The following is a 26,265-nucleotide window of genomic DNA, read 5'->3' as shown; positions in this document are numbered from 1 at the left end:
TCTGTAGTTCCACATTTATCACCAGCCACTGGGGCAAGAGGAAGAAAAAAGAAAACTCAGTACTGCTGGTATTATCCTTTAACCCAGATTCCTGCTGGTTTCATGCTTCAGCGGGCAAAAGCTTGGTAACTGTTGTCATATGGAGCGGATGATGGGATGAATGTTTGCCACTGTGCTCACCACTACCTGCCTCTAAGTGGTGACTCCATCACCTGTCACATCTGTTAACTCCTTAATACAGCCACTGGAAGGACAAGGCTCTCACATGCTGAGCAGTGCAGGCCCACATGTATTCGCAAACAACCCGATGTGCAGCTGAGTAAGTGAAGGCGTGCACTGTGTGTATTGTTACACATGAACAATGTGTTGTTATTCAATAATCCTGCCTCCTTAGCATCATCCCACTTTCTGCCAAAGATTGCTGAGTAAAACCACTCAAGACCCAGTTTGTATCCGACCGTAGCCAAGCAGAAGTAGAAAAGAGAGCCGGTCTATTTAAAGGACTTAAGAACGCCGTCCAGATGCTGAACTTTGTGGTATTCCATTTATTCCCAGTACTCAATGTCCTGGCCAATGATATCTGAGTAACATCCGGTGAGCTGGGGAAATCCTGGGACTCAGTGCTGGCAGTTCTGCCAAGATCAGGCTCGCTGCCATGAACCTTGATGTCAGATAGCAGAAATGAAAAGCTGCCTCTCAGTCCAGAGACCATAACGACGCGCTGGATCAATATTCACTTATCTTTACAGTTTTACTGGCGTTTTATTGGGGATTATGTTGGCTGGGCGGTATCAGATTTTCAGTGATATGATATTATATGTCAGCATGTCACAGATGTCCACTGCTGTGTGGCTTCAGCGAGATATATGGAAGACACTAACTGTTCTGTGTGGGCATTTAGAAATAACGTGAGTACAATCCCTTTTGGCATGTGGTTTGGTTCTCCTAAGATTAAAAAAAAAAAAGGTTTGGGTTTTGTAGACATAGTTGCATCTTCATTGTTCAAAAGCTAAATATTGTCTTGCAAAGCCCAAGCCTTTTATTTATACCTTTAATTTAAGGAAAAACATTTCTGCTTTCCGACATACTAAATCGTGTTTTAAATGTCATCTGTCTAACGCTACAACTTACGGTAAACAACTAAACCCATTCTTATTAAAGTCTCACATTCACATTGTCGTCCACGTGGTAGACATTGTTACAAAAAAAGCCGACTGTGATGGTAAGACTGATTTTCCATTTTATCCCTACAACCCAAAACAGTTGGATAAAAATAAACATGACGTTTGTACTGAAGCCTCTGAGGTTCCCCTTGGCATTGTCGCACAACTTTTCCCAACCACTTTTAAAAATAAGACAAGCCTCTTAAATCCTGCGTTTCCTTTTGTTTTATATAATATTCAATTTTTTCAATAAAAAGACTTTGTTTTCTATAATTACGGAACCCAAAAGGGTTGCATTGTGTAAAAACAAATGGAAACAAAGAGACATGTATGCGTTACAGAGAGAAATAAATGCAAACGCCTGCAGCAGTGAAAGTAAGTGCATCACATACATGTAATGTTTTTTCCCCCTGGCACACACACGGCTCTATATACACCCACATCCCACATTTCCCAGAGAGAACCCCACCTTTACATCAACTTTCATATACATTTGTGTTATTATACTGTACAAATTACATGGCTCTTTAAATAACCTGCAGCCAGTCCTCCGCTGGGGCTCGCCTGCTGCCTTTGAGATCAGCGAGGTGGCACAAAAGTGTCTCTCAGGAAAGCAAGGTCTGAACCTGCTGAGGGGATCTGGGTAGCAGGTTTTCAGGGTCCTTGTAGGCGTTTGTTGGGCTGGTCAGAGCCGTGTAAACCTCCCCGTAGGCTCTGCACACCAACTCTGTCGACTGACGGAAAATCTGCTCCCTGCACAAACACACAAAAACGCTTTAAAAACGTACGCTCGCTAAACAAAGCCGGAGTGATGAGTGATTCACAAAAAAAATCAGACAAGTAGTGCTGTTTTGTAATTAATCACTAATCAAGAGCTAAAATGCCTTGAGTGAGAATTCACTTCTTTTTGCTCAGTGACCACTGTGTGCCCCTGCTGTATGAAAACAAAGAGTGACAGTATGTGGTGCACACTGCCATCTATGGATGCATATTACAGCACTGAGGCACAAGAAGCAGGAGACTTTCACAGTAACACACATTGACATAGCAAAACAATATCCAACAAATGAGAGATTTTTTTTTGACAACTCTTAAACTATCTTAAAACAAATGTCTGTGCATACTGAATTGCATGGGTTTCTGTCGTAGGTTTTTCTGTAGCTTTCTTTTAGAGCAGCAACAATTCACAGGTTCATAGACTAGTTAATTGGAAGAAAACAAATTGGCTGCTAATTTGTTAATTGTTCGAGTGATGTGACACATTTGGTGGTTTCAAGCTCTCATGTGATAATTTGCTGCTATGCTTGGTCTTACAATTTAGTAAATAAAATAACTGGGATTTTAGAAGGTTGGTTAAACAGAAAACGATGTCTGAAGATGTAACTTTAAGCTTTAGGATAGTGTGATGATCCCCTTTTTATGTGACATTTTTAGATCAAACTATTAGCTGATTAAATCAAGAAAATGCTCACATTTTCATTTCAAAGCAACATTATTTTATTGTACCCACCCACCCTTGTTTACATGGATTTCTTGTTTATTTTAATGCCTGGTACCACTATATTACCTGAAGGATACAATGAACACAACAACAAATGCAGCTGATTACATAATACTTTATGTCCTATTTGATATGCTGAAGCTTAATTGTATTTGTGTGAAGGGCGAATGAAGCAGGTCATGTATAGGGCTACTCTTGAAAACGGTCTTCTTCCATCAGCTTGAAACCTCTTCCCTGCCTTGAATGACTGGATTTTCCAACAAGACAATGCCCCTTGCCACACAGCGAGGTCAGTTAAAGCCTGGATGGAGAACCAGAACATTGGAACCATGCCATGGCCTGCTCAATCACCAGATCTCAATCCAATTGAAAACCTGTGGAAAATCATCAACGCAAAATGGAGAACCACAAGACCAAAAGCAAATTTGTTTGAATTTGTGCAACAGGAATGGGCCGCTGTGACAGCAGAACAATGTCAGAAGCTGGCGGAGAGCGTGCCAAGACGCATGGCAGCCGTCATCAAAAACAATGGTCATGCCATCAAGTACTAACTCCTGTGTGTATCATGTGAGTAAAACAGGCAGAAAAGAAAACATGGATGCCTAAAAGCACTGTTTTTGTCAGTGCAACGCCATAGCTACTAATGTGAGAACTTAAGTGATTTTGGTTATTATCAAAAAAACCACGGAAAATGGCGAGATATCAGGTCTTAAATGAAAATCTTATGAGCTATTTTTGTTGTAATCATTATATTTGTCCAAACAAATGTACATTTAGTTCAACCAGGCATTAAAATGAACAAGAAATTGAAGAAGAAAGTCTAAAAAAAAATTTCTATGTCTGTATGTATAGATAGATATATATATAATACGAGTGAAATTAAGAACATAATGTGAGTATTTCCTGCAGTGGAGTACAACTGGAGGGTGCATCACTTGGACTGAAGAGCCCAGTGAGAGGCCTCGAGGACACAGTGGGAGCACCTCGGTTGTATCCCACTCAGGCTCTTGAGAATCCATATTTTTAATTGGCCCGCAGAGAACATGGTACCTCGATGCTGTGTATAACACCTTACTCCACACCAAGTGCACTAACACGAAATGTGAAACGAAGGGAGTCTAAAATCGCATTCCCATTACTTGTGTGCACCAGGAGTGTTTTCAGAGTGCTGGAGGGTGTTTTTTGTGTATTTAGGTGAGCAGAGAAGCAGACGTGAGAGACAGCGAGAGAGAGAGAGGAGGGGGGAGAGAGAGAGAGAGAGACAGAGAGGAGGAATGATTTCAGGGAACGAGTGTGAGTGAGAAATGGACCAGAAGCTAATTAATGGCGTCCTGCCCATCAGTCCTCCCATGTCCATTAATAGAGAACATTAACCTGAGGTACAAAGTGCTCCTCAAGCCTGCTGCACTTCCCAGTAAACGTAACTCATAGAAAGAGCCCTCCAACGTAGCAGCTGGATTGAGCTAAAAGCATGTGCATTTTCTGATCAGTAAGACAAATACAGGCAGTCCTGCCGACCGTGCTCTCGATGTGTTGGTGGGCTCGGCAATTTAGCGTCCAAACTCCCCGTGCATTTAGTGGAGTGTTTTGTTTAGAATGCAGTAATGACCGCATTACATCTGGGAGACTAATAAATGTTGGACATTATTGGGTTGACGCTCTTGTTCTATTTTTATTCGCTGTGAACACGCTCTTAACCCCATTATTACACCACATGATAAAGCAAACATCTAACTACAAGTCTGAATATTGCATGTATGCAGTTCTTCATGGAGAACACCACAATCAGCATCAGGGACTCACTTGATGGCTGCACTCAGCAGGAAGTTGAGCTGCGGCATCACAAGCGTGTCGGGCGACGACAGGTATCGATCAAACTGGACCTGTTGTTTGTGTGCGAAAGACGGCGGCAGCATTAATCAGGTATCTGCAGATAAATTAGCTCTATTAATAGATGCACCGCAACTCACCATCGCTGCTTTCACAGAAGAGCTGTCCATGCTGGGGAGGAGGGACAGAGGACCCTGAGACAAGAAAACAGAACGTCAGCTTGGAATACAACTCAAGGCCACAGTGTCTAAACAGCACTGACGCTGAATGTCAGAGCAGAAAAAAGTAGCTGAGGTTCATTCATGTCTGCATGCAGCACTGAAAAGTAGATTTGTGCTATTTGTCTATGTTGCCGCAAGCAGCTGCAAAAAAGTAGATGGAGGTCAAACTGATGTCTGATTGAATGCTGCTACCTCTGAACAAAACTTAAAAGGTTTTTTTTTTTTTTTTTTTTAAAGGGCATCCTAATTGTGTATGTCTCTCTTACTTCCTCCAGTCCTTCAAGGCAAACAACTGATTTACACTGTAGCTATACGATATAATCTAAGCTCTGTATCATAATAAAACGTCACATTTATCTAATTTACTACAACTATCTCATGCTGGCCTATTTTTAAATGACTGATTGGGTTGTTGTGGCTTTTCTTGGTTTAAAATAAGATTCAGACAAGTCATGTCCTGAAAATGGAGCAAATGTAAGTAAGCAAGACCTAAATTTGATAAGTCTGGTTCATCATTCGGTGCTAAATCAAAGCACTGCAGAGATTTATTGGCAAAAAGGCACCGATCAATATGATTCATGCTTTTTTTTTTTTTTACAACTGAGCTTGTGTGTTTCAATTTGTGAATAAGAGAAATCTCCTCCCTAAATCCTGACGTTAACTTGGCAGAGTAAATACACATCTGACTTTGTGTACACAACAGCATGTACCTCTAAGGCAATTAGCTGTCACTGATTATCCAGAATGGCAACATTAAGACAAGCTTAAATGCCTAAATTGCCAACATTAAAACCGGCAAATAGAAGGCAGTGCAAGGTTCAAAGCAGCAGTGCAGCACCTTGAGTGGTTTTATAGGGATATGGGCACATTAACAAACATACTATGAGCCAACAAACTCATCTGCAGGTTACTAACCCTGTTAACGGTATCGTTTTAATGCCCGTTGTCTTGCTCATCTAATGTGTCACAGAAACCTACTGCATGAACTGTTACAGAGATTGTGGAAGTAAACCGAAAAAAAGTCTACTCCAGAATTTTTGTCAGTTGCTGACATCTGGGATGTCGTCAAGCGTCGAGGGATCGACTTAATCTTTTCAAATAGACGACCATTTAAAGAAAAACCCAAGACAGGCCACCCGGGGAGAGAGGCAGTCTGCAGAAAAATGACAGTTTGTGATTGAGCTTTGCGTTGAGCTGCAGCAGCAGCAGCAGCAGCAGGGTGTGGTGTGTCCTGACATGAACCAGAGTCAAGACTCGCATGCTAAACCACAACTATGGGTCTCAGTTAGCCCAGTGGCAAAGTGTGTTATAAAGAGGGAGGAAGGCTCTAGGGCATCAGCTCTTATCTGCACAGGACAATTCTGCTGAAGCCAATATATTTTAATAGAGCATGATACAATCTGTCTTTCTCTGTCCCTTTCTCATCTGAAAATCTGATAGAAATGCTATTATGCCCTAACAAAGACATTGGTCATGTGGTAACCATAGCAATAGTAAAGCCTACAAATACTGGTCAAAGCCAAAGAGGTAGTGTAAACAATACTGTTAGGGCCGGTGTGGTATAAAAACACCATTAACAGGAGAGATGTGAGGAAAAAAAATAGTCCGCAGTTCTATAACTTCATGAGTGAGTGCATGCAAACATGTGTTTCAATTGCTCCATTTGAGACCTGCTCAGCGCCGTGCTGCTGGACACAGCTGTATATGTAACTCAGCCCGGCTCTGGTCAGCACGTAGGACGCCTGCTCGTTGATTAGGGTGTCAAGGTGAGCCTCGATCTGAAAAATGTGGGAGAGAGAGGCTTAAAATGGAGTCCAAGCCTGCATTGTGAACCAGTGGTACTTGTGGCTAATGGAGGATCACTGTGCTATTGATACTGAAACTTCTACAGGAGCTCTTGTGGTGCTCAATTACAAAAGACACGCTAAAAATAGGAGGGATGGATGCAGCATTAGAGCATGAACAACAATACATGACGCACACCCTTTTGATTACGGAGCAAATTAAATCTTTTTAATAAAAGATTTGGGCTCTATGGGTTTTAATAGAAGGGGCAAGAACAATGAACTATTTTGAATGAAAAATCTGGACAATGTGACGACTAAGTTGAGCCTTTATGTTTCGTCTTTCATAATCTAATTTGCCCTTGTTCTACTAAAGTGCAGTCGATTATTAGATTAATAGCTTGGACTATTACCTAAATGTAAGCAGATATCTACAATTACAAAAAAGAATGTCTAATTTACTTTTAATTTGTTGATAATTATGCACAATTAGGTCAGACCTGGAACTCGAGCATCTCAAGCCTCTTGTCAGTGAACTCAAAGAGCGCCAGCGTGGTTTTCATGACATACAGCGAGTTGACCATGTAGGTCGCCATGTCAGCTGTGCCGAGGTTACTGGCTGACACAGTACACAGCTGTAGGAGGGGATCCAAGATGCAAGATAGAACCTGGGAGAGACAAAGACAGAGCCTTAAGCGATGAGAGAAATGGCACCGGGTTTTATGAACAGACAGAAACATTCTGAGTGTTTCTCATCATCTATTATTTGATAGAAAATGTGTGTTTACCTGAGCAAAGTCAGCCTGGCGGGCATCCAGAGGAACTACGGAGGAGTCGTGGGAGGCCAGCACCTCCCTGAGGAGGGACAGCGTCTGAGTGAGGGAGGCTGTAGGTCCCAGATCTGCAGGTGGCAGCTCCACCTGCCAGGCAGACAAGGCCAAAAGACAAGATATAGGAGGAGGAGGCGCAAACAAGGAAAGTTTTGCAGAAGTTAGTTGTGTGTGACAAAGATAAGTAGTCCTCGTAGCGTCATCAAAGCAAACATCTCTAATGAGCAGCATGACGAACCAAATCCTCAGCTACTCCCTGCTGTTACTCTGAGCCTCAGTCAGGAGCTTTTGTAATGAAGAGGGTTTTGATTTCATTGGCCTCTGGACACACAATGCAGAACTGAGCATGGACACCTTTGTCCACCTAATAGAGCAAATTATGAGAAAGCTGTGTTCCTGACATTAGCTGGAATTGACACCAAAACCCTGAGGGCCTCCAATCTGATTAACACTGAGCTACAGGGATAATTCTTGTAACTGCTATTGATCGGGACACAGCTAGCCTGTAATGTGGAAGAGCTCGTGCTCGTGCTGATGTATATTTGGATGCCAATTTAACTAAATGGTAACAAGTCTGCTGTTTCTTGGCAGCTAGCGCCATTTTGATGCTGTGGCCAACAGGCCAAAACTGTTTACAAGCACAAGGGCTTCAGAAATAGCCTTGTTGTCTTTGAGGGTTTAGACGTAGCACTGAAATACACAATGTGTGTCCACAGGGAGCAACGGAGAACTACGCTGCACTGTCATTTAAGCATTTTTATGAAAGAACATTGCGAACCGTCCCTACTTTAAAAACAGGCCTCCTTTCTTTTATCGCCTTCTTCAGACAAGAATGTTGTTTTTAGCGCTCACTTTCTCACATTTGCACAAGAAAAAAACAATATTGTGAAGTTTTTAAATGAAAATCCTCCTCGTCGCACCGCACCTTGTCCATGAGTCGACTTGCATGAAGGCTCAGGCTGTTGAAGAACATCTTTTTGCTGAGGAAGTGCATTTCCTCAATAGTGATGAGCAAAGAGGCGGCACTGGTCCCAATAATGGAGCTGGACAAAGATCAAACGGGCAGGTAAGTCAACTGGGCCACGTTCATCATTACTTGATCAGTTATCTTTTCCTTTACAATCCAACAAGAAATGCATAAAACCTAAACATTTTAACAAAAAGTTTATATTAGTTTATTGAAGCAGCAGAATCCAAAATGTGCAAAGACAGAACGAAACATAAAAGAACGACAAACAGCTTAAGTGATTATTTAATCCTCACAATTGAAATTGTTGCCTAATAACTTTCTGACACCGAAAAACCGGTAAGAAAGGCAAGTAATTAAAAAGAAAACTAACAAAAAACCAAAACAACACCACATTTATCAGAGCCAGAAACTGTAAAAACAGACTTTTAACTTCAACGTCCTTGAACTAATCATCACAGGTGATTAGAAAATTAACCAGATCCAAGATTAAAATCACAATATTTTATCAAAATTATACAATTCTACATCTTGACATTCACATTACCATGATACTATAATAAAAAATTCACTCCTTGTCATAACAATGATGCCATTGATGACTCAGTGAACAGTTGACAAAGATTCAGGGACTTCTCAGCTGAACTGCAGGCTGTGTTTATCCAGAGCAGAGACCATGGAAACAAAACAATGTGCAAGCAGTAAAATATCTACAGTATGTGAATGGGTTTTTTTTATGATTTATGGCATTATACTTTATTATACTCCACAAAATACATTTTGAATTTCTTCCTCTAGCCAAGGTTTTGCTGTTTCCCAAGAGGTGCAGGACTTTAATGCAGTGAAAAATAAATACACAGCAAGAAAAAATGTGACAGCAGCAATAAACGCCCAGAAACTGCTCATGGCTCAGACGGTTCAGTTGTTGTTGATGATTAAACAATCAGTCATGTTAGGTCTAAAGTCTCTGTAGAGTTATCATAGGGAGTGAAATCTGAAATACCTGACGGTGTGGTGGTAGAACTTCAGCAGGTTGGACAGCTTGTACAGCAGGACAGCACCCGGCTCTGCCACGATGACCTGTTCTATCCGAACCTGAGGAACAGATAAAACACAGCGAGTGAGTGCACAAGCAAAACACAACAGAGATGTTGGTAGTTTTTTTTTAAACAAATTTGGTTTCTCACTTTCAGCGGCCTGCAGACTCCCTCTGTGATGTGTCCGACCACCTCCTGCATGTTCTCCTCCACACCTAACGTAAGGAGAACGAACACACAGCAGAGCAAAGTCATTTTTGGGTCACACATAAATCTCCAGTAACAAATTCACTGACTAGAAAATAAAGACACACTGTTCCTAATTCATTCTTGTTGGATGATGACAGTAAAGTTTAGATACCACAATGTAACCATACAGATATATCGCTAACATGCAGGGATTATCCGTCACTCTTCACATGAGATAATGGACACCACTGTGTAATGCATCACACCTTGTAGAGTGACTTGTCTCAGCAGTGCTTCCAGGTGCTCCTTCTCTGAGGCAGTGGCTTGGTGCAGCCAGGCCAGCATGTCCCCAACATACCTGAGAGAGCAGCAAAACAGCCTGTATGAAACAGTTTGTCATCACAGGGCCGAGCCGAGGGGGCTAATCTTACCATGCTGCGACCACAGCGACATCGAGGCATGGGCCATTGTGCTTAATTCCCCTCACACACCAACACACGCAGGACTTTTGGCATTACATAACAGTGGAAAACAGCAAGGTTGAACTTAAATTATTGTGTGCGAGTGTCTGTGTGTGTGTGTGTGTGTGTGAGGGTGTGTTTGTGAGTGAGTGCGAGGACACAGTGAGGTGAGAAAGAACTTGATGTTCTCAGAACTGCTGATGCCTTCCATAAAGTGGAGGTGATTTTGTGTTAAACACATGGCTGGTATTCTGAGAAAAATCTCCCATCTGGCTCCTGGGCACAGGAGAAGGAGGGAAGAGAACGCGGTACAACAGGAAACAGAGGCAACAACCGGACACTCTGTGATAAGTAGACATTTAACGTCTTCCTGAATTGGATTTTAAAGTTAAAACTCCGGGGTGACAGGAACAAAATCGGATCTATTTATACATCAGGGACAAGCACAATCATAGATAGAGGAGATGTAATTTAGCATGCACATATCTTTGGTACCTATTAGTTGTGTTTTTGAGGAACAGCAGTGCATTTCCTGCCACGACTAGAATGATACAAACCAAATGCATCTGTGTAAACTGAAGGTCTGATAAGTAGTTCCTTTATTTGAGGCAAACGCTTTCTCGTGATCACAAAATGGGATTTTATTCAGAAATGTTTTCTCATGAGCAAGCAAAATTCTAGGAACTGCAAAACAGCCTGGCACTTCTTCTTTTTCTCTTTGTTTATTTGTATTTTTTTTAAACAATATATACCATATTTTGCCAACATTTTTGCAGCATTATATAGATGTCCATCTTGCAGTTACATCAGGGAGCATGACAACAGGCCCACACATACTGTCAGAGTGATGAAGCACCAACTCCAGTGACAAGAACAACAAGGAGTTCTGCAGCAGATGGAATGATCCCCCAAAGAACCTTCAACATCATCAGTCAGACGCTGAGACAGACTAAATCCACAGAACTGAAGCAAGGTCTCTGAGATGCTTGGAACAACCTCGCTGCCAAATACTGTGAAAAATGTGCGCAAGTGTACCGAGGAGAATTTGTTTTAAAAGCCAATGTTGGTCCCAACAAATACAGATTTTTATCTTGAAGTATATATATTTTTAAAGTATTCGTTTTAGTGCCTTAAACATTTACACAGTGCTGTATATTATGTATTCGCTTGCTTTAGCTGTGCACACATGTAAAGAGGAAACAAGTCTAAGATTTGATATAATTTCTTCATTAAAATTAAAATAATGACTCTATAATTACTAATACTTGTGGTTAGCTATTTTTAACAGGGAGCTTTAGTTTCATTTTACAGCCATCAGTTAATTGAGCTAAGTTATATTGACCTAGTTATTCAGCTCTCATTCAAACCTAATGCACAGACAAAATGAGTTTCTCCAGCTCTAAATACGTCCAAGGACAGCTACAAGTTTTGTTTCGGTACTGCATGATTCAGCCCTTGCATGAGATCCAAGAATAGAGGAATTGCGCTACAATGGGGTTGGAGATGTACCTCATAGGGTCGTGTGAATGCATCTCTATGGGGCGGGGAGTTCCTCCCGGCCCACCGCGGGTGAGGGCGTCGATGAAGCCTCGCACCACGGCACACCTGCGTGCCGTCCCAAACTCATCCAGGGTGTACCTGACCAAACAAAGGAGAAACACGGCAACGTTCAACACCCAAACCTCATGTGAAAAGCCAGCAGCTACAGCGCTGTTGTGTCGACTGTGTGTTGTGGTCAGTTGCTATGATCAACACTGTAGGCAGCTTTTCCAAATGGAAAGAGTCTGAGGTTGTTCTGATGACTTGGCGGTGGCAGGCTCAGTGACAGACTAAACAAAAGATATTGTGCTGAATTAAGATTCCAAGAACGCTGGTATCCACTCCGCTCAGCCTCAACATACCCAGCCGGAGCCAGAACACGACCTTGGACGCTTTGTCGGCGCCGAGACAGGTGCATTTCTGAGAACGCGGGGCAGACGGAGGGAGGGTCTGCCGTGAAAACGTATTAACTTGTGAAACTTTCACTTGTGTTGGAGTCCATTATTTGTTCTATTTTGGAATAAATTAACCTTCTCCTGTACGAGAAGCTTCACACTACCGACACAGACACTGACACATTCAGTGCTTTTGAAATTGTGTTTATCCATTTTCTTTGTATTTCCTGTTTCAGCCAGTACCTCAAAATAACTGTGAGTAATGGGCATTAGTGTTATTGACTCATACTGTCTAGATCATCAAGTATTTGGGCAGCTACATTAGCTATTGCTCTTCAGCCTTTGTGTTTCAAGACATTCAAATTGAAATGAAACAACCAGTGTCCATAAAAATAGGAAATTTCATCTTTGTAGGAGACTGTTCAAAGTCTAGAGGTCCATATGCACATAAAGTAGATAACTCTTTCATCCTATCATTCAATATTTTGTCAAAAATTCTTTGCAGCCAACAAAGTCTCTGATCCGTAGACATCACCAGTATTTGTCGTGTGTGTGTATTTGGCTGAATCTGAGCACACAGAATGCTCCTGTTGCACCCATCCTGCGGTTTCTGTCAGCAGCGAAATCATCAATAAATCCCTCTGTGCCAGTTCTATTGGCAGTCTTACAGATGAAAACGTGTAAACGTCTAGAAGTGTTGACAGTCTCGACTGTACGCACTTCAGGCGTCTGAAAGCACTTCAACATTTTTAAGACTCGGTAGCACATAATGAGAAAGCGTGTCATGATTCTCAGATGGATTTAAACTGTTTGAATTGAAAGAGGTGAATGAGGATTGAAAACAAACAGACAAGTTAAATTCAGGACTGACGCAAAGCTTGACATCAAGCTAATTTTCGGCTATTTACACTGACGAGCAGAACTGTGATGAGCGTGTTCACACATTATTTGTAGCTTGTGCTCTATCGGCATGTCACAAGCATGAACTATTAATGTTAGACAGACTTCTGCAGACTTCAATAGGGAGCGATGAAAGAAGAGAAGAATGCTGCATGTTTGTGAGCAAAAAAAGCAATGCTGTTGTTTAAAGGAACATAAAAAGGCTTGCAATAGATTGATAATACAGTAATACCTGTTATGTTGAATGACGGAATGTATTGAAGGAGTTTTGTAGGCTTCAGGGACACATACAATTAGCTTTGGAGAGGAACATTTAGTGTGAACAAAACTGTGTATGTTCACCATGAAAATATATATAAATACGATAAATCTCAAATATGTTACGCAACATCTTTACTGACTGTAATTTAAATTGTTTTTGAATGCTGCTTTATTAAACCATGAGCGACTAAATTTGGATTAATTGATGCTAAATATTCACTTAAAATGTGCATTACTTATCCAGGATTTGTCAGAAATGTACAGACACCCTTAGATTGTTTTCTTTTCCTCTAGCAGACCTGCTCTTTCCACCTCTATTGGCTGCATAGTGGCGACATTTTCTGTTGCTTTAGGCTGTTTGCTCTGTTGTTTTATAACCAAGAACCTCTTTGCTTCTCTCCGCAAGAACACAGGGACAGGAATGCCCCCAGCTCTCGCTGTTCACCTGTGAAAGCCCAACGAGGACTTGCAGCACAGCGAAACACAGGGGCCTCGCCATCGCTGGGAAAACAACAGCTTCATTTCGAATTTATCACACATCTGCTCCTGTAATGAACGCTTGTAGCTATTTGGCAAAGATGTACCAAAGCAAATAGTTCGAAAACCTTTTAGGGCCTGTTTACGTGCTATTAAATTCCCACAATATCTCAGCCACATTGATCCATTGTTTCAGGATACCTAAAAAACATTCATCACTGCAAACAAGCTGACATAAAGAAAACACTAAATCACAAAATGGACAAAAGGATAAAGGGAGGCGGTATTTGGTTCAGATAAATATGTTTCTGTTTGTGAGCGTGTGTTGTTACTTGTAGAGGACGGGTCGGTCCTGTAAGGCCTCCATGGCTTGAGTCAACACAGGGCTGATATCACACGTCTCCTGGGTCAGTCCTCTGCATTCATCTATGCGGGAAATAGAAAAAATAAGACAAGACATGTATCTAAAGCAGTATCACCCAACTGATTGAAGGGTCTAGTGTTGTTCTCCGCTCACTGCTGCTAAATGTTTTGGACCACGATAACCGTGTTGGCGACAAGCGAATCAAAGCACCAAGGATGTTTTTCAAATCACATTTTCCCATGAGCTTTCACCAAGAAGTCGGTCAGTTTGCTTATGTTTCGTACAATACAAACAGTGGATACACAGAGGCCAATCTTCCAGACAGCGGCGGGAAAAAAAGGATAAACACACTCAGCTGTTGTCGATCCCACCTAATGCTAGAAATAAATGTCTACTTTGAAACATGTGCAGTACTATTTCTATTTTTTTTTGTGTTAAATGTAGTTGTCCCTTTTAAACAACTGCCAAATTCATAAACTATAGACCCTTCGCAATGTACATTAACTTTCACTACATGAAAAGAAAATTACCAAACACTATAAACTACAACTCTTCTATTTTTCCATGACCAAACTTTCACTTGATCATTTCTGGACTTCTGGGCAAATCTAAACTACAGCTAAACAAGTGTCTGGAGAGCAACTCGTATTTTAGTAAATGGTTTCAGAGTTTGTTATTTCACAATTACACAAATGAGGTTTCTGTGATCTAAATGGTTTACTTCCATTTTGATTTCAACGACAAAAGCCATGTCTAAAGCTGGGGAAAGGTTTTGTTTTCCGGCATTCTTTTGGCAAAAACAGTCAGAGGATATGAGTCACACGTGTCCTTAAATGTGTCCTATACACGCGATTACTCTCACTTGAAATAACAAAGCTTTGTAGTTAAATAAATAAGAATTAAAACAACTAACAAATCATCACCAGAGACGAGACGAGAAACTGACTCAGAGCCCTCGCGAGGAAAGCACATTTTTCATTAATTTTGACAATATGCTTTGTCCAGAGAGACTCACGGTGGGTCCTCTGTGTACTCGTGATTGCGAATCTGTGTACAGTACTCACTCTGAGCCCAGCGGTAGAGCTGCTCGTATGATGTCTCCTGTAACACTGCCATCTGCTCCATGATCTCTAACCTGAAACAGGCGCACAAGCCAGGACCACCACATTACATACTCATGACCTGCAGAATAGCGTCAGACGAATACTAAACCTGGATGTTATTTTCCGTTTGTCTCTACAACCTTTGAGGTTCATTTTAAATGCCATGAATTTAGGAAAGAGAATTAAAATAACTGCAAGAGAGACTCTCCCACTTTCACTGGAACACTCACCCTGCAGTTTGCTGGTTGGTTCGCAGGAGGATTTTTACGTCCTCGTGGATGTGCTTCACCCGGCTGAGGGCTTTGAAGAAATCCTGAGAAATTTAACAACACACAAATTAACATATTAGGTACAACACGGGTACCAGAATTGCACAAGTCAATGTACCTTTTTTTGTTTGGCAAACCACAGATTTCATAAGAATGTATTGAGGCATGACCAAAAACAGCATTTCTAGCAATTCATACGATCCGGCAGATCGATTTGAAGCTGACAGAGGTGTGTCACTCTACCTCCAAATTTCTCATCGTAACCATCCAAAAAGTTTAAAGATTATTAATGTGTGTTTTTGCATATTTAGAAATGTATATTAAAGTCATTGGAATGATAGCTACTATTATTACTTCTGCCTCAACATTTTAATTAATGGACTTAACTACAGATTTACAAAGACCAGAAAGACAAGTATGGAAACAAATGAAAAATGTAAGTAGTAAAATATCTGTACCATGTGGAGTCACAACATGTGGCACAAGTTATACCATGTATATCTGTGTTTGTGTCCAATAAAGGCCTTGAATCCTTGAAGCTGATTCCAGGTTTTTTTCAATTTTTGTACAAAAGCAAATTAAATAAAATCAAAGAAATTTGGGGTGCCGCTATAGGTCACCTGGTTGAGCTGGCCTCCTATATACAGGGGCTATAGCCCCCGACGCAGCGGTTGTGGGTTCGAATCCCGCTCATGACCCCTTGCTGCAGGTCTTTCCCCCATTCTCCTCCCCCCAACTTTCCTGTCTCCCTCTCTCTGTCCTATCCAACAAAGCCGAACAAGGCCAAAAAAAATCTTTAAAAAATCAAAGAAATTCTTTTGTTTTTTCTGTTTTGTGATTTACACCTTAATAACTCTCTCCTTCTAGTCATGGTTGTGCTGTTTCCATGGAGGTGCCGGACTTTATAATGTGGTAAAAAATGTACCCAGAAACGGCTTCAGAGGAGATAATACCCACATCTAACAGCACATTAAATGTAACAGAAGCTGTGGTTGAAGCGCAATCACTGAGGATTTCAGAAAACTCAAGATAAATGATACTTATTGATCAGAAAAGCAATTATCTGTACTTGATACCGCATCCTCCCATTCTGTGGGTACCAATGGGAGGATTCTTCACATGACTTAATTCGCTATTATACGTGGGAATAGAGATTACCTCAGAAATGGGAGCATCCCGAGCCCCTCGCAGGGTGGCCATCTCCTCATTAGATAGCTGGAACTTGGCGAGAAAAGCCTGCGCGACCTGAGCCCTCACCTCCAGGCGCTGACTGAAGGGAAAGAGATAAATAATAATTAACACAGCTTCTACGGAATAGTTTTCTTCTCTCTGTGCGTTTTTATTCAGCTGGGCATTTTTCTTGTCATCGTGATTCGTTCTATCTTGGAAAACCCTTGTGGATCTTTATCTGAGAAAAAGTACATTTTCTTCAGTCTTTCATCTTCGAGTTTTATCACCGTATTTCATCATTCGGCTCGTGCTGCTGTGAAAATAAAAAAAAAAGTCTGGAGCATTATATGGTTTCTTTTAACGAAAAAGAAAAAACAAAACCCAGTGCACGCTGTCAACAAGATGCAATGTTCAAATATCTACAGCAGATGGCAATCACACTCCTCACACACACACATCGGCTCACGCGGTGAGCTGAGAACGAGGGTGGGACACAGGGTGAAGATATCATGTGCTGCAGTAAGAAAATTAATATCAGAGGACGACAAGAGAGACAAAAAAGAACACAGCGCCCGGATACTGGCCAGGTTTTGTCACTATCAATAACAGCCGAGCGATCATTATCTGTGTCACTGTAAGTGTCTCAGCACAATAGTGACCATGGCAACCGCCCCAGTCAAACAGGGAACTCTGTCACGGGATAGCAGAACAACAGCGAGTCCTCCCTCCGTTCCCTTCATTCCATCCGAAACCACCTCGTCTATATTCTCTTCCTCATGGCGAAGGCGAGGCAGGATCAGTAAATCACCAGGTTATTTTGGTGGAGCGGAGGAACCCAACATTACACAACCATTGTCTCTCACATGGCTATTACCAGTGCTCAGCCAGCTGAAAGTAAGGGGTTGTAAAACTGTTACAGGAGCCTATGATTCAGTATTTCTCTGCCTCACACACACACAATAACAGGACCTTAAGGTTTCTTTGCCCTTTGTGATTCCGTGTGTTGCGATTTTCCTCCTTCGCACAAAAGATGACAGATGCACAGAAAGGCTCGGGGAGTACACTTTAAAAGACGACTTCATTCCGGCTACATCACCGAAACGACAACAATAACAAAATGTTTTCATTCTGGAGAGACGCCTGCAACTGCCCAACCCCGCACATGTGTAAAAACTGCACAAAAAAAATAAAACACAGAGGAAAAAATTGAATCAGAATTGATCGGAGTCAAAGCATCATCGAGGAAACACAAATTAAAACAAGAGGCCCTGATATCCCGCCATGATTACAGCGTCATATAGACAATAACACAGTATGCTAATGAGGTCATTAATTAAACTGAGTGATGAATAAAATAAAGAAACCATTTCCGTGTCAACATGCTTGTCTTCAAACAATACACGAGCAATATTAATACCGAATCTGCAAACCCTTGTCGAGCCGAGGAGCTATCGCTGTCTCAAGAAAAGCAATTTTATCACAAATATGCAAATTTATGCAGCAAGCATTTACCAACAACTAATTGAATCATCTGTTCCATAGTCTAGAATAAACATGGAATTTGCATCATTAAAGGTTGTTGAGTTATTATCTTCACAAGAGGAGAAAAGAAGAAGAAGAAAAAAAAGGAAACGCACAACATGGCATCTGGGACAAGCAAACAATGAAAAAAAAAAAAAACTCATTAGCAAGTTATGGAGAGAAAACAAGGAAACTTCCATGTTTATTGTCACTCATCTTGCAACAGTGTTCTTATGGGTAAACCACTAAGTGTGTAATTTACTCAGTTGCACACGTCAAATACAATCTGGCCTAATGCGTTTCATTTTAGGGCAGCGCTCGTTCCCGGTTGTTCCACTTCCGTAATTTATTTTCTGTGTATGGACATGTTTCGACTTCGCCGACCTGGGAGCAAGCGGCAGAGAAAGCCTTCGCTCGCACGTCGAACTCGCAACGGATTCACCTCTAGGAGAGCAGAAAAATGCCCCCCTATTTCTCACATCCAGGCCAAGAGTGACAGACCTGTTCCTCCAGGATATAAATCACAACAAAGAGACAGGCTGCACACGCCTGTACAAGGTGAGGAGAGGGGGATTGTGGGAGCTCCCTTGCAGAACAAGCGAGAGCAACAGCAACGGTGGAACAGCAGGATCATTTTCTACAGCGCTGTCAGGACATGACACATTCTTCTCCAGACTGCAATCACTGAATACCAGAGAGAGAGAGAGAGAGAGAGGCAACACACTCGAGCGAATGTGCAACGTCACAGCGTAAAAGGCGAAGCGTGGAGACTGTGGACTCGTGGTTCAGAGGAAGTCAATGATGTAAGATTTTCTTGAACCATGCCTGCAAAGTGCAAAAGTTAATTTAGATCCAGGGTTATATGATGGGGTGAAAACAAGTCACCGAGTGCGTTAACGGTCTGTTTCTTAGCGTGTGTGTGCTCAGATTTCTCAAGTAGCTCAATTGATTTTGTCTGTTCAAGCACAGAAATCGTTTAAGCAATATAACACAGCACAAGCTCATAAACAGCTCTGTCAAAGTGAAACACTGAAATTACCAGTGCCTACTTAATTACCTCGCAGAGCCAAGCTGATAAATCAGCACCAACTTTATAAAAACTGAAAGCTTTATTACAGAGAAGCATCTACCGACCTCGCTTGCTTTTAAACAAAGTGACTTAAATACTTGTACTGGAAGACTGTACAGGACTTTTTTTTTCTTCTTCTTTTGTTTCCATTTTGACTGATACAGAAGGAATGGCAGGCGACTGCCCCAAACATTCAAATGTCCCATCGTCTTAGGAGTTGTAAACCATGTGGGTCGATTATCCATTAGAATCTATCAGGGGGCCCTTTCAAAGAACTGCATGGAGATTTGGCATTCACAAAGCTGCTGGTTAGCCACGCGCCACTGATCACAGAGTGCATGCAGTTACATCAGACTGCACAAAAGGCATACTCACAGCCATATCCTCATTAGCCGCTAGCTGATAATGCTCGAGTGTCATTTTACACAGGTTGTCATTCACACTCCCTGATTGTTCTCTCAAGGGTTTCGGCACTCTTGATTTATTAATGACCTACACAGAAGTCCTCCTGAAATCATTTTTTTCCCCCCATAAAAAACAGTCTCAATGACGCGCCGGGGTCCGGGGCCGATGATTCATTACCTGCTGCATGACTTACTGTGGGAAATGTGTAGCCACCACAGATCAAATGCAGCTAAATCTTAGTTGTGGTTACTAAATTTATCTGAATTGCACTTTGGCAGGCAGCCAAGTAGGCCTACTATAGCTGCATGAGTGGTTCAGTAATAAGTGGAGGACTAGTCCAACAGTCCCTCCCCTTCAGCTCTCAACAGAAACATCCGTTAGTGAGATGTCTCGACCTGTTCAACATGATGTCATGTCACACTAATGCAAAGATTACACACATGAGAACAGGTGGGCTTCATTACGTTTCATTATGGAACGACACATAACACCAATTTAGTGCTGTTGCTGACAACATCTTTGAACAGAGGCAGCGCAACACAAAAGAACAGCCCGTCTGAAAGCCAGCGGACAAACACAGGTCGCCTGCACTCGGCGGCTCACCTCGTCTCCCTTTGCTTCGGCACACTGTAAGTAATCTGCTGCTACTTTCCGTTTCATTAGAGGTGACAAATGACACAGTGCCACTGGCAGATAAGACAACAAACAGTTGAGGACAGGCCTCCTCTGCCAGGTAAATACAAATCAGGAGCATCTGCAGAGCTTTGAAAAGCTCGGAGTGCACTCTCTCAGCAGAGCTGCCCTATAAACACAACTGGTGAGATTATGCTGCAAATGTCGCACTGCTATAATAAGTGTCAACGGGACAAAAACACCGAAAAAAAAAAAAGACAGTGGCTTGGGACTGCGGAGGCTTGTGTGACCTGAAATAGAGCTGAACAAGAAGACTGGAGTGGGGAGATGTGGTGGCCAAACTGGTGGGTGGCTGAAAGAGGACAGCTTGACTGCACACTTCCCCTGGCAGCTCTTCTGAGACAAAATCACTAAAGACAAGGTCAAAGCCCAGCGTGCACACACACCATCCAATCTGGCTGTGGGGTCATTGTGGTTCTGCGCATGAAAATGTCACACAGACGGACAGCAGGTCCCAGTGGGGCCGCTATGCAAAGAAAAAGACAAGGCAAGAGGGCCGCGCAGAAGGGCATTCAAGTAAAACCTCTGACCGCTTACCTTCAGCGAGACCCCCTTTCACAAAGCGATACATTGTTTTAATTCATTGCCTGCGTGCACTCACTGATGGCTTTATCCCCACTGGTGTCTTTCAGAATCAGAACTCATCTCCTTCCTCTTCAATCTCGCCGCTTCCTCTCCTATGTCACCTTTTACTCAAGGAGGTCCTGAAGCTCTGCCAGTGGAGCATGGAATTGCGGCTGTACATCACAGCTGTCAGCAATGTCTTTTGCCAGAAATCTACATTACGTGTACCCGTGGCCCTGCCTCCATGTCAACTCGCAAGGTCGCTAAGCACTGAGGTCACATCTGCCACAAATGCTAATGAACCCCACCCCAACCTCGAGCTGTCAGCGAACGCGAGCAGGTGTTTTATTTTCATATTGCCGTCAACACTCTGGTGGACAAATTCATACATTAATGATACCCAGATTAATTTTATTGAAAGCCTTTCAACCAAAAAATATCCGTATTCTAAGCGATGTGGATGGATGAGTACCCAAGATACACTCTGTGTCTGCACTTTGACTCGGTGTCATGATGAGCTGCATATTGAATCTGCATATCCGATGGCGCTTAATATGTGTTGTCAGCAAATCTTAGCGCACACGCTCACATACAAGAACGCACTCGTGAGCTGCTCTCCAGCTGTAATCGTCTGGCTTCAATAAGATCAGGGAGTAGTGCTGTGTAAACAGGAACTACTTTGATGTATATCTCAAGGCCAAACATCACAGGACAAGACTAATAAAATAAATAAAGTTCTATTAATGATGATTGCTGCCCTCCTTATGCAAATAGACAACTGCAGGAGAAATATTAACCGACCTCATGAATCATTTATCCCTCCTCATCAAAAATAAAGACATGCTTGCCAGGATCTCCTGCCCTGCGCTAAAACTCTTTCAGTTTGACAGATTAGAACTGCAGCCTTCAACTCTTAAGTGTTTTAACCTGAGGTGTCATATCTATTTGTGAAATATTTAAGATGATCAGTAAAGATTTTGTAAAACTACCTGGTTATAAATAAATGTGGAAATCCCCTTTGACAGATCACTGTTAGCCGCAAATCCTGGGAAACAAGGAAGTGCAAGCACATTCAGCCAAGTCTGTTCTTTCAAACAACATGTGAGCAATAAAAGCTTATCACTTTCAAAGTGGACCATGATATCCCTGCTGTGGAGTTTGACTCAAATGCTACTTGTCTGGGGAAACTTGCCTAAATGGAAACTTGCCTAAATGGAAACTTGTCTAAACGGTGTCTCATCTCTGTCAAAATGAGACTCTGGCGGGAGTGAAATGATGGTGTCTCGCTTTGGACTGATGAAGATGCCTATCAGTGATAAATGCGACACGTTTCCAAAAATGACTTTGCTTCAGAGAAGATAAGCGGAGAAAAAACGGTTTGAGATTTCTTTGAAATTTCTGCAGATAATTTTAAATAAATTGGCTACCCTATCTCCATGAGTTCCCTGACATTCTGAAATGTCAGTTTAAAGGCTGACAATGGCAGCCCCATCATGTGGTCCTATTTTATGTTTCAGTCAGAACTCGGTCGCAGTCACATCCTGATTAATTATCACCCAAACGCTTTCACGAGGGCAAACAATGCTGAGTACATTTGTTCAGTGTAATCCATAACAAGAGAACACCTCATATAAAAGGTTCACTGTGTATTATGTATACATGCAGTCAGTGCTGAAACTTGAATTTTGTCCGTCTTGTATATGAAGCAAAATATATTTTTTTTACAAGTATTATATTTTGTTAGGGCTGCAAGGTGGTGGGTGGTTAGCACCGTGGCCTCACAGCTAAAAGGTCGCCGGTTCACGTCCCAATGGGGACACCTGGGAACTTTCTGCATGGAGTTTGCATGTTCTTCCCGTGCAGCGTGGGTTCTCTCCGGCTTCCTCCCACACAGTCTAAAAACATGTTGAGGTTAATTGGTGATTCTAAATTGTCCGTAGGTGTGAATGTGAGTGTGCTTGGTTGTCTGTCTCTAAGTGTAGCCCTGTGATAGACTGGTGACCTGTCCAGGGTGTCTCCTGCCTTCACCCTGAGTCAGCTGGGATAGACTCTAGCCCCTCCGCGACCCTAGTGAGGATTAAGTGGTGTATAGATAATGAATGGATGGATGGATATTTTATTATCTATTGTACCTTAAATATTGCAAGTCAATACAAAAATACCAAACTGCAACTTCAAAAGTTACAGTAGAGCTGAATTAACTCCTGACTAATAGACTGCATGCTTCAGTTAAACAATTAAAACACTAAGTTTCTCATGGCTGCCAATAATTACCGTGCAAAATTAGATCATCCCGGACTTTCTACTTTTCTCCATGTTCATGTGAGTGCAGACCACCATTATATAACATATACCCTGGAATGTAAGATATATTTATTGTGGAAATCTCTATGACAATATAAAGACTGTCAGTCAGCAGAATCTCTGGACCACAGCTGCAAAGGTAACTGGATTTACTATTTTACTCTTAAGAGCATTTTCTCATTGATTCCTGACAGCTATCTTATATCATAAAAAATATAAATGTATATGCGAAGAAACAAGGTTAACTTCCACACACATAACATTTCACCCATTTAGAATCAACTTACTTTTCTCCCTGCAGCTTGTTGGTTTTCACGATGAGGTCTTGAGTTTGATCTTTCGCAGCCTGTAGAAGAGAAGTTACCGTGTTTTTAAAAGATGGTTTTAAACATTTAATTTTCAAAATAGCCTCAATAAATCACTTTAGTGAAGCGACACACATCATAATTGTTGAACAGCATACTAATATCAAGCTTACATGAATATATTACTCGTGAATGAATTCTGATGTTAAATAAATTATTGTACATGCAGAAGAATTTTCAAACGACACGTGGAGTTGATTACCTTTAATCTGCTTGTCATTTCTTCACAACACGTGCTCATTGCCTGGACATCCTCGTGGACACTTTCAAGCTCCTGTGGAGAATGTGAAATCACAATTACAACAGCACGGACGCAGACATAAACCTGTCTAAACAAACAAAATCTACGATGAGAGGTGCGACAGGCCGTGTGGAATTTATGGGAGCGTTGGTAAGTTTGATGTAATATTAATAACATTAATGAATACGTTTTTAAATAATAATGGCTCCGTGTACAGCCGGAACTTCATACATCATAATCAGTCGTGACAGAACATCTAGTAGCACACTAATAATGTGGAAACAAATATTTGCAAGCAGTCTGATGGAATCACAAGCCATCAGGTTCTCTACTACATGCTCTGGTGTTGTTAGGTCTGCTGTTGTTAGTTAGTTAGTGCAGTTTAAGTGGCGGGTAGCACCAATAAAAGGGGGAGGTGCGTCTGTAATCTACATACAGGGGAAACACAGGTTGAGATGTTGGTTCTGGCCGGTGGATTTAAGAAGGTTCACACCTAAATCCACACTAGCATGCAGTGGAATGTAATTAATGTATTTCTAACCTGTTTTTGTTTGGGGTAGAAGACCGCTAGCAGTCAGCAGGATGATAGTTCAACATACCATTTTCAAATTCAGTCATGTAGTTAAATAATATTACATTTGAATATTATTTTAATAAAAGGTTTTAAAGATTCTTAATACCTGCAAAACATTTCAGGTCCATTAGCTGCTCTTGCCGTGGAAATTGTTTTTTTCCTGCCCTAACAAGTGAGCTGATGGCAGGCACAAATACGTGGGCACTGCCTTCAGTGCAGACAAGTTTTCTTTGCTTTATTTATGCTTGTTTGTTTTTGTTTGTAATTTGCTTCGCGCACTAATTGCTGACGGTATCCCAGTCAAATCCCAGTCAGGGGAGGCTCATGAGGTGACTGGTAATTGCTGTGACAGAAATCACATGAGGAACTTTGGAGTTCTAATTTTGTAGGCAAGGTTTAAAGATTAGCATGTGCTGTTAGTAACAGCTGGTAGGTCAACGTGGAGTTTCTGTAATAAAGAACTTTTTACTTCTTACCCCCACCTTCATTGCTACCTTGGTTACCATTCCTTAGGCTAGTGAGTTGATGCTATACTCACACGCACATGTGAATTTTAAACTGCATTCAACGCTCCAAACTTTAAAATGCACATACTGAAAATAATTCTATCAATCTAGTAGGAAAAGATCAGGACCAATATGCATCACTTTGTAAAGTACAGTTTAAAGATGGACCAACAACAATCACTGTACAGATGCTTTGCCTTGTTATACTGAGACAGATCTGACTGTTGTTGGAGGGTAATAAACAGTATTTTAAAGCAAAACTGTGCATTACCTCTTTCACTTCTTTAAATATTCGTGCAAACTCCTCGTTGATGGTCAGACTACGCCTCTCTATGTCACCGCGAAGATTTCTCCTGGTGCGTAAACTGTTCTCGGTGAAGAACACTGACAGCGCCTTCAGAGCCTCCAGCATCTCCTGGAAGCACAAAGAGGACATCACAATGACAGGTAATGGAGGTGCTGCACGCAAACCATAGTAACCCACACTTGATATTACATATGAAATTGGAGCATCTTATGGTGGCCTATATTTCCATTTGCAGCATGCTTTCTTGTATCTATTGAGCGACAATATCGGGTTTTATCAGGGAAAAGTCTTTCTGATATGACACAAGATCAAACACTTGAATCTACACAGTGCACAATGAAGGACTGCAGCAACATGCTAACCGCTAACCAGCTAAATATTTCATCGACATTATCACCGTGTTCTCGCACAGCCAACTCTGTTCACTTGTCAGCTCCAAATGATTACTTCTCGGAGTGTTACAGTGCTGCAATTATAATATTACACAGCTGGAACGCGATTTACAGCTTCCAGGTTTAGCCATCGCTAGCCTGCTAGCATCAAGCTAACCTCCTTTAGCTTACCTTGTCGTTGTCAAGTCTCGTGTCCAGTATTTTGTTAAGTTTCCTTGACAGCGGGTTATTGGGCTGAGAAGACGCATTTGAATTCTGCATTACATTGGAGCTGTCAGCCGAAAGTTCTACTTTTGTATCAGCCATTGTGCACAAATAGGCTTCCACGTCAACTTTCGGAAAGATGTTTTGGTCCGTTTGAAATTAACGTCCGGGCGGAGTCTATACTCGCGGAGGAAAACGACACATGGTTCCGCCAAGTGGTTAATCATTTCTCTTTATGGAAGGTGTTGTTTTTATTGAATGGGAGGGAGCCATGGATGATTATGGTGATTATAGTAATGACATTACAAAACTGTAACATTTCTTTCCCTCTTTTGGCTCCTAATTTCTTAAAACTACCACAAAGACTATAAAAAAAGAGAGTCGTTTGGATTTATTCTGTTTCTCTGAATAATATAAGGCTGGTAGGTCTTGACCTTTGTATGTGAAGTACCCTGAGATAACTTGTGTTGTGATGTGGAGCTATATAAATATCATTAAATGCAATTCAATTGAAAAGCATTGAGACTGTTCTATTTGGTTATTTTAAAGGTCTACTGTGTGTTCATACAAGTTACTAAATAACAAGAGTCCTGGAACATTTATGAGTTTACAGGACATGTGCTAAACAAGAGACACTTGTGGCTCAAGTTGCTCCTTTA

General features: G+C 41.6%; 1 protein-coding gene across 1 annotated transcript; it reads right to left on the bottom strand.

Annotated features, from left to right (window-relative positions):
* Window positions 1–1,223: 1,223 nt before the first annotated feature.
* On the bottom strand, window positions 1,224–25,755 carry cog6 (component of oligomeric golgi complex 6). The gene is made up of 19 exons (XM_008290367.1): window positions 25,574–25,755; window positions 24,975–25,118; window positions 23,585–23,656; window positions 23,305–23,363; window positions 16,450–16,561; window positions 15,253–15,335; window positions 14,984–15,054; window positions 13,888–13,981; window positions 11,493–11,621; window positions 9,789–9,880; window positions 9,484–9,548; window positions 9,300–9,391; window positions 8,255–8,372; window positions 7,288–7,419; window positions 7,000–7,167; window positions 6,386–6,493; window positions 4,635–4,688; window positions 4,468–4,547; window positions 1,224–1,916 (listed from the first exon to the last, which is right to left on the bottom strand). Exons 1-19 carry the CDS (start codon window positions 25,706–25,708, stop codon window positions 1,769–1,771), a joined length of 1,956 nt encoding a protein of 651 aa, XP_008288589.1. The 5' UTR covers window positions 25,709–25,755; the 3' UTR covers window positions 1,224–1,768.
* Window positions 25,756–26,265: the final 510 nt, after the last annotated feature.

This window comes from Stegastes partitus, unplaced genomic scaffold, assembly GCF_000690725.1.
Source record: "Stegastes partitus isolate 25-593 unplaced genomic scaffold, Stegastes_partitus-1.0.2 Scaffold668, whole genome shotgun sequence".
Taxonomy (NCBI): Eukaryota; Metazoa; Chordata; class Actinopteri; family Pomacentridae; genus Stegastes; species Stegastes partitus.
The sequence above is the reverse complement of the archived record's forward strand: the minus strand, read 5'-3'. Positions and strand labels throughout refer to the sequence as shown.

Bases quoted from the DNA above. Each gene is read 5' to 3' on its own strand.
- cog6 (XM_008290367.1), bottom strand. From the start codon at position 25,708: ATGGCTGATACAAAAGTAGAACTTTCGGCTGACAGCTCCAATGTAATG. The intron at 16,562-23,304 runs GTAAGTTGATTC...CTTTCCCTTCAG, and splicing joins AACAAGCTGCAGGGAGAAAA to TCAGCGCCTGGAGGTGAGGG. The intron at 7,168-7,287 runs GTAAACACACAT...TGTCTCTCCCAG, and splicing joins GCCAGGCTGACTTTGCTCAG to GTTCTATCTTGCATCTTGGA.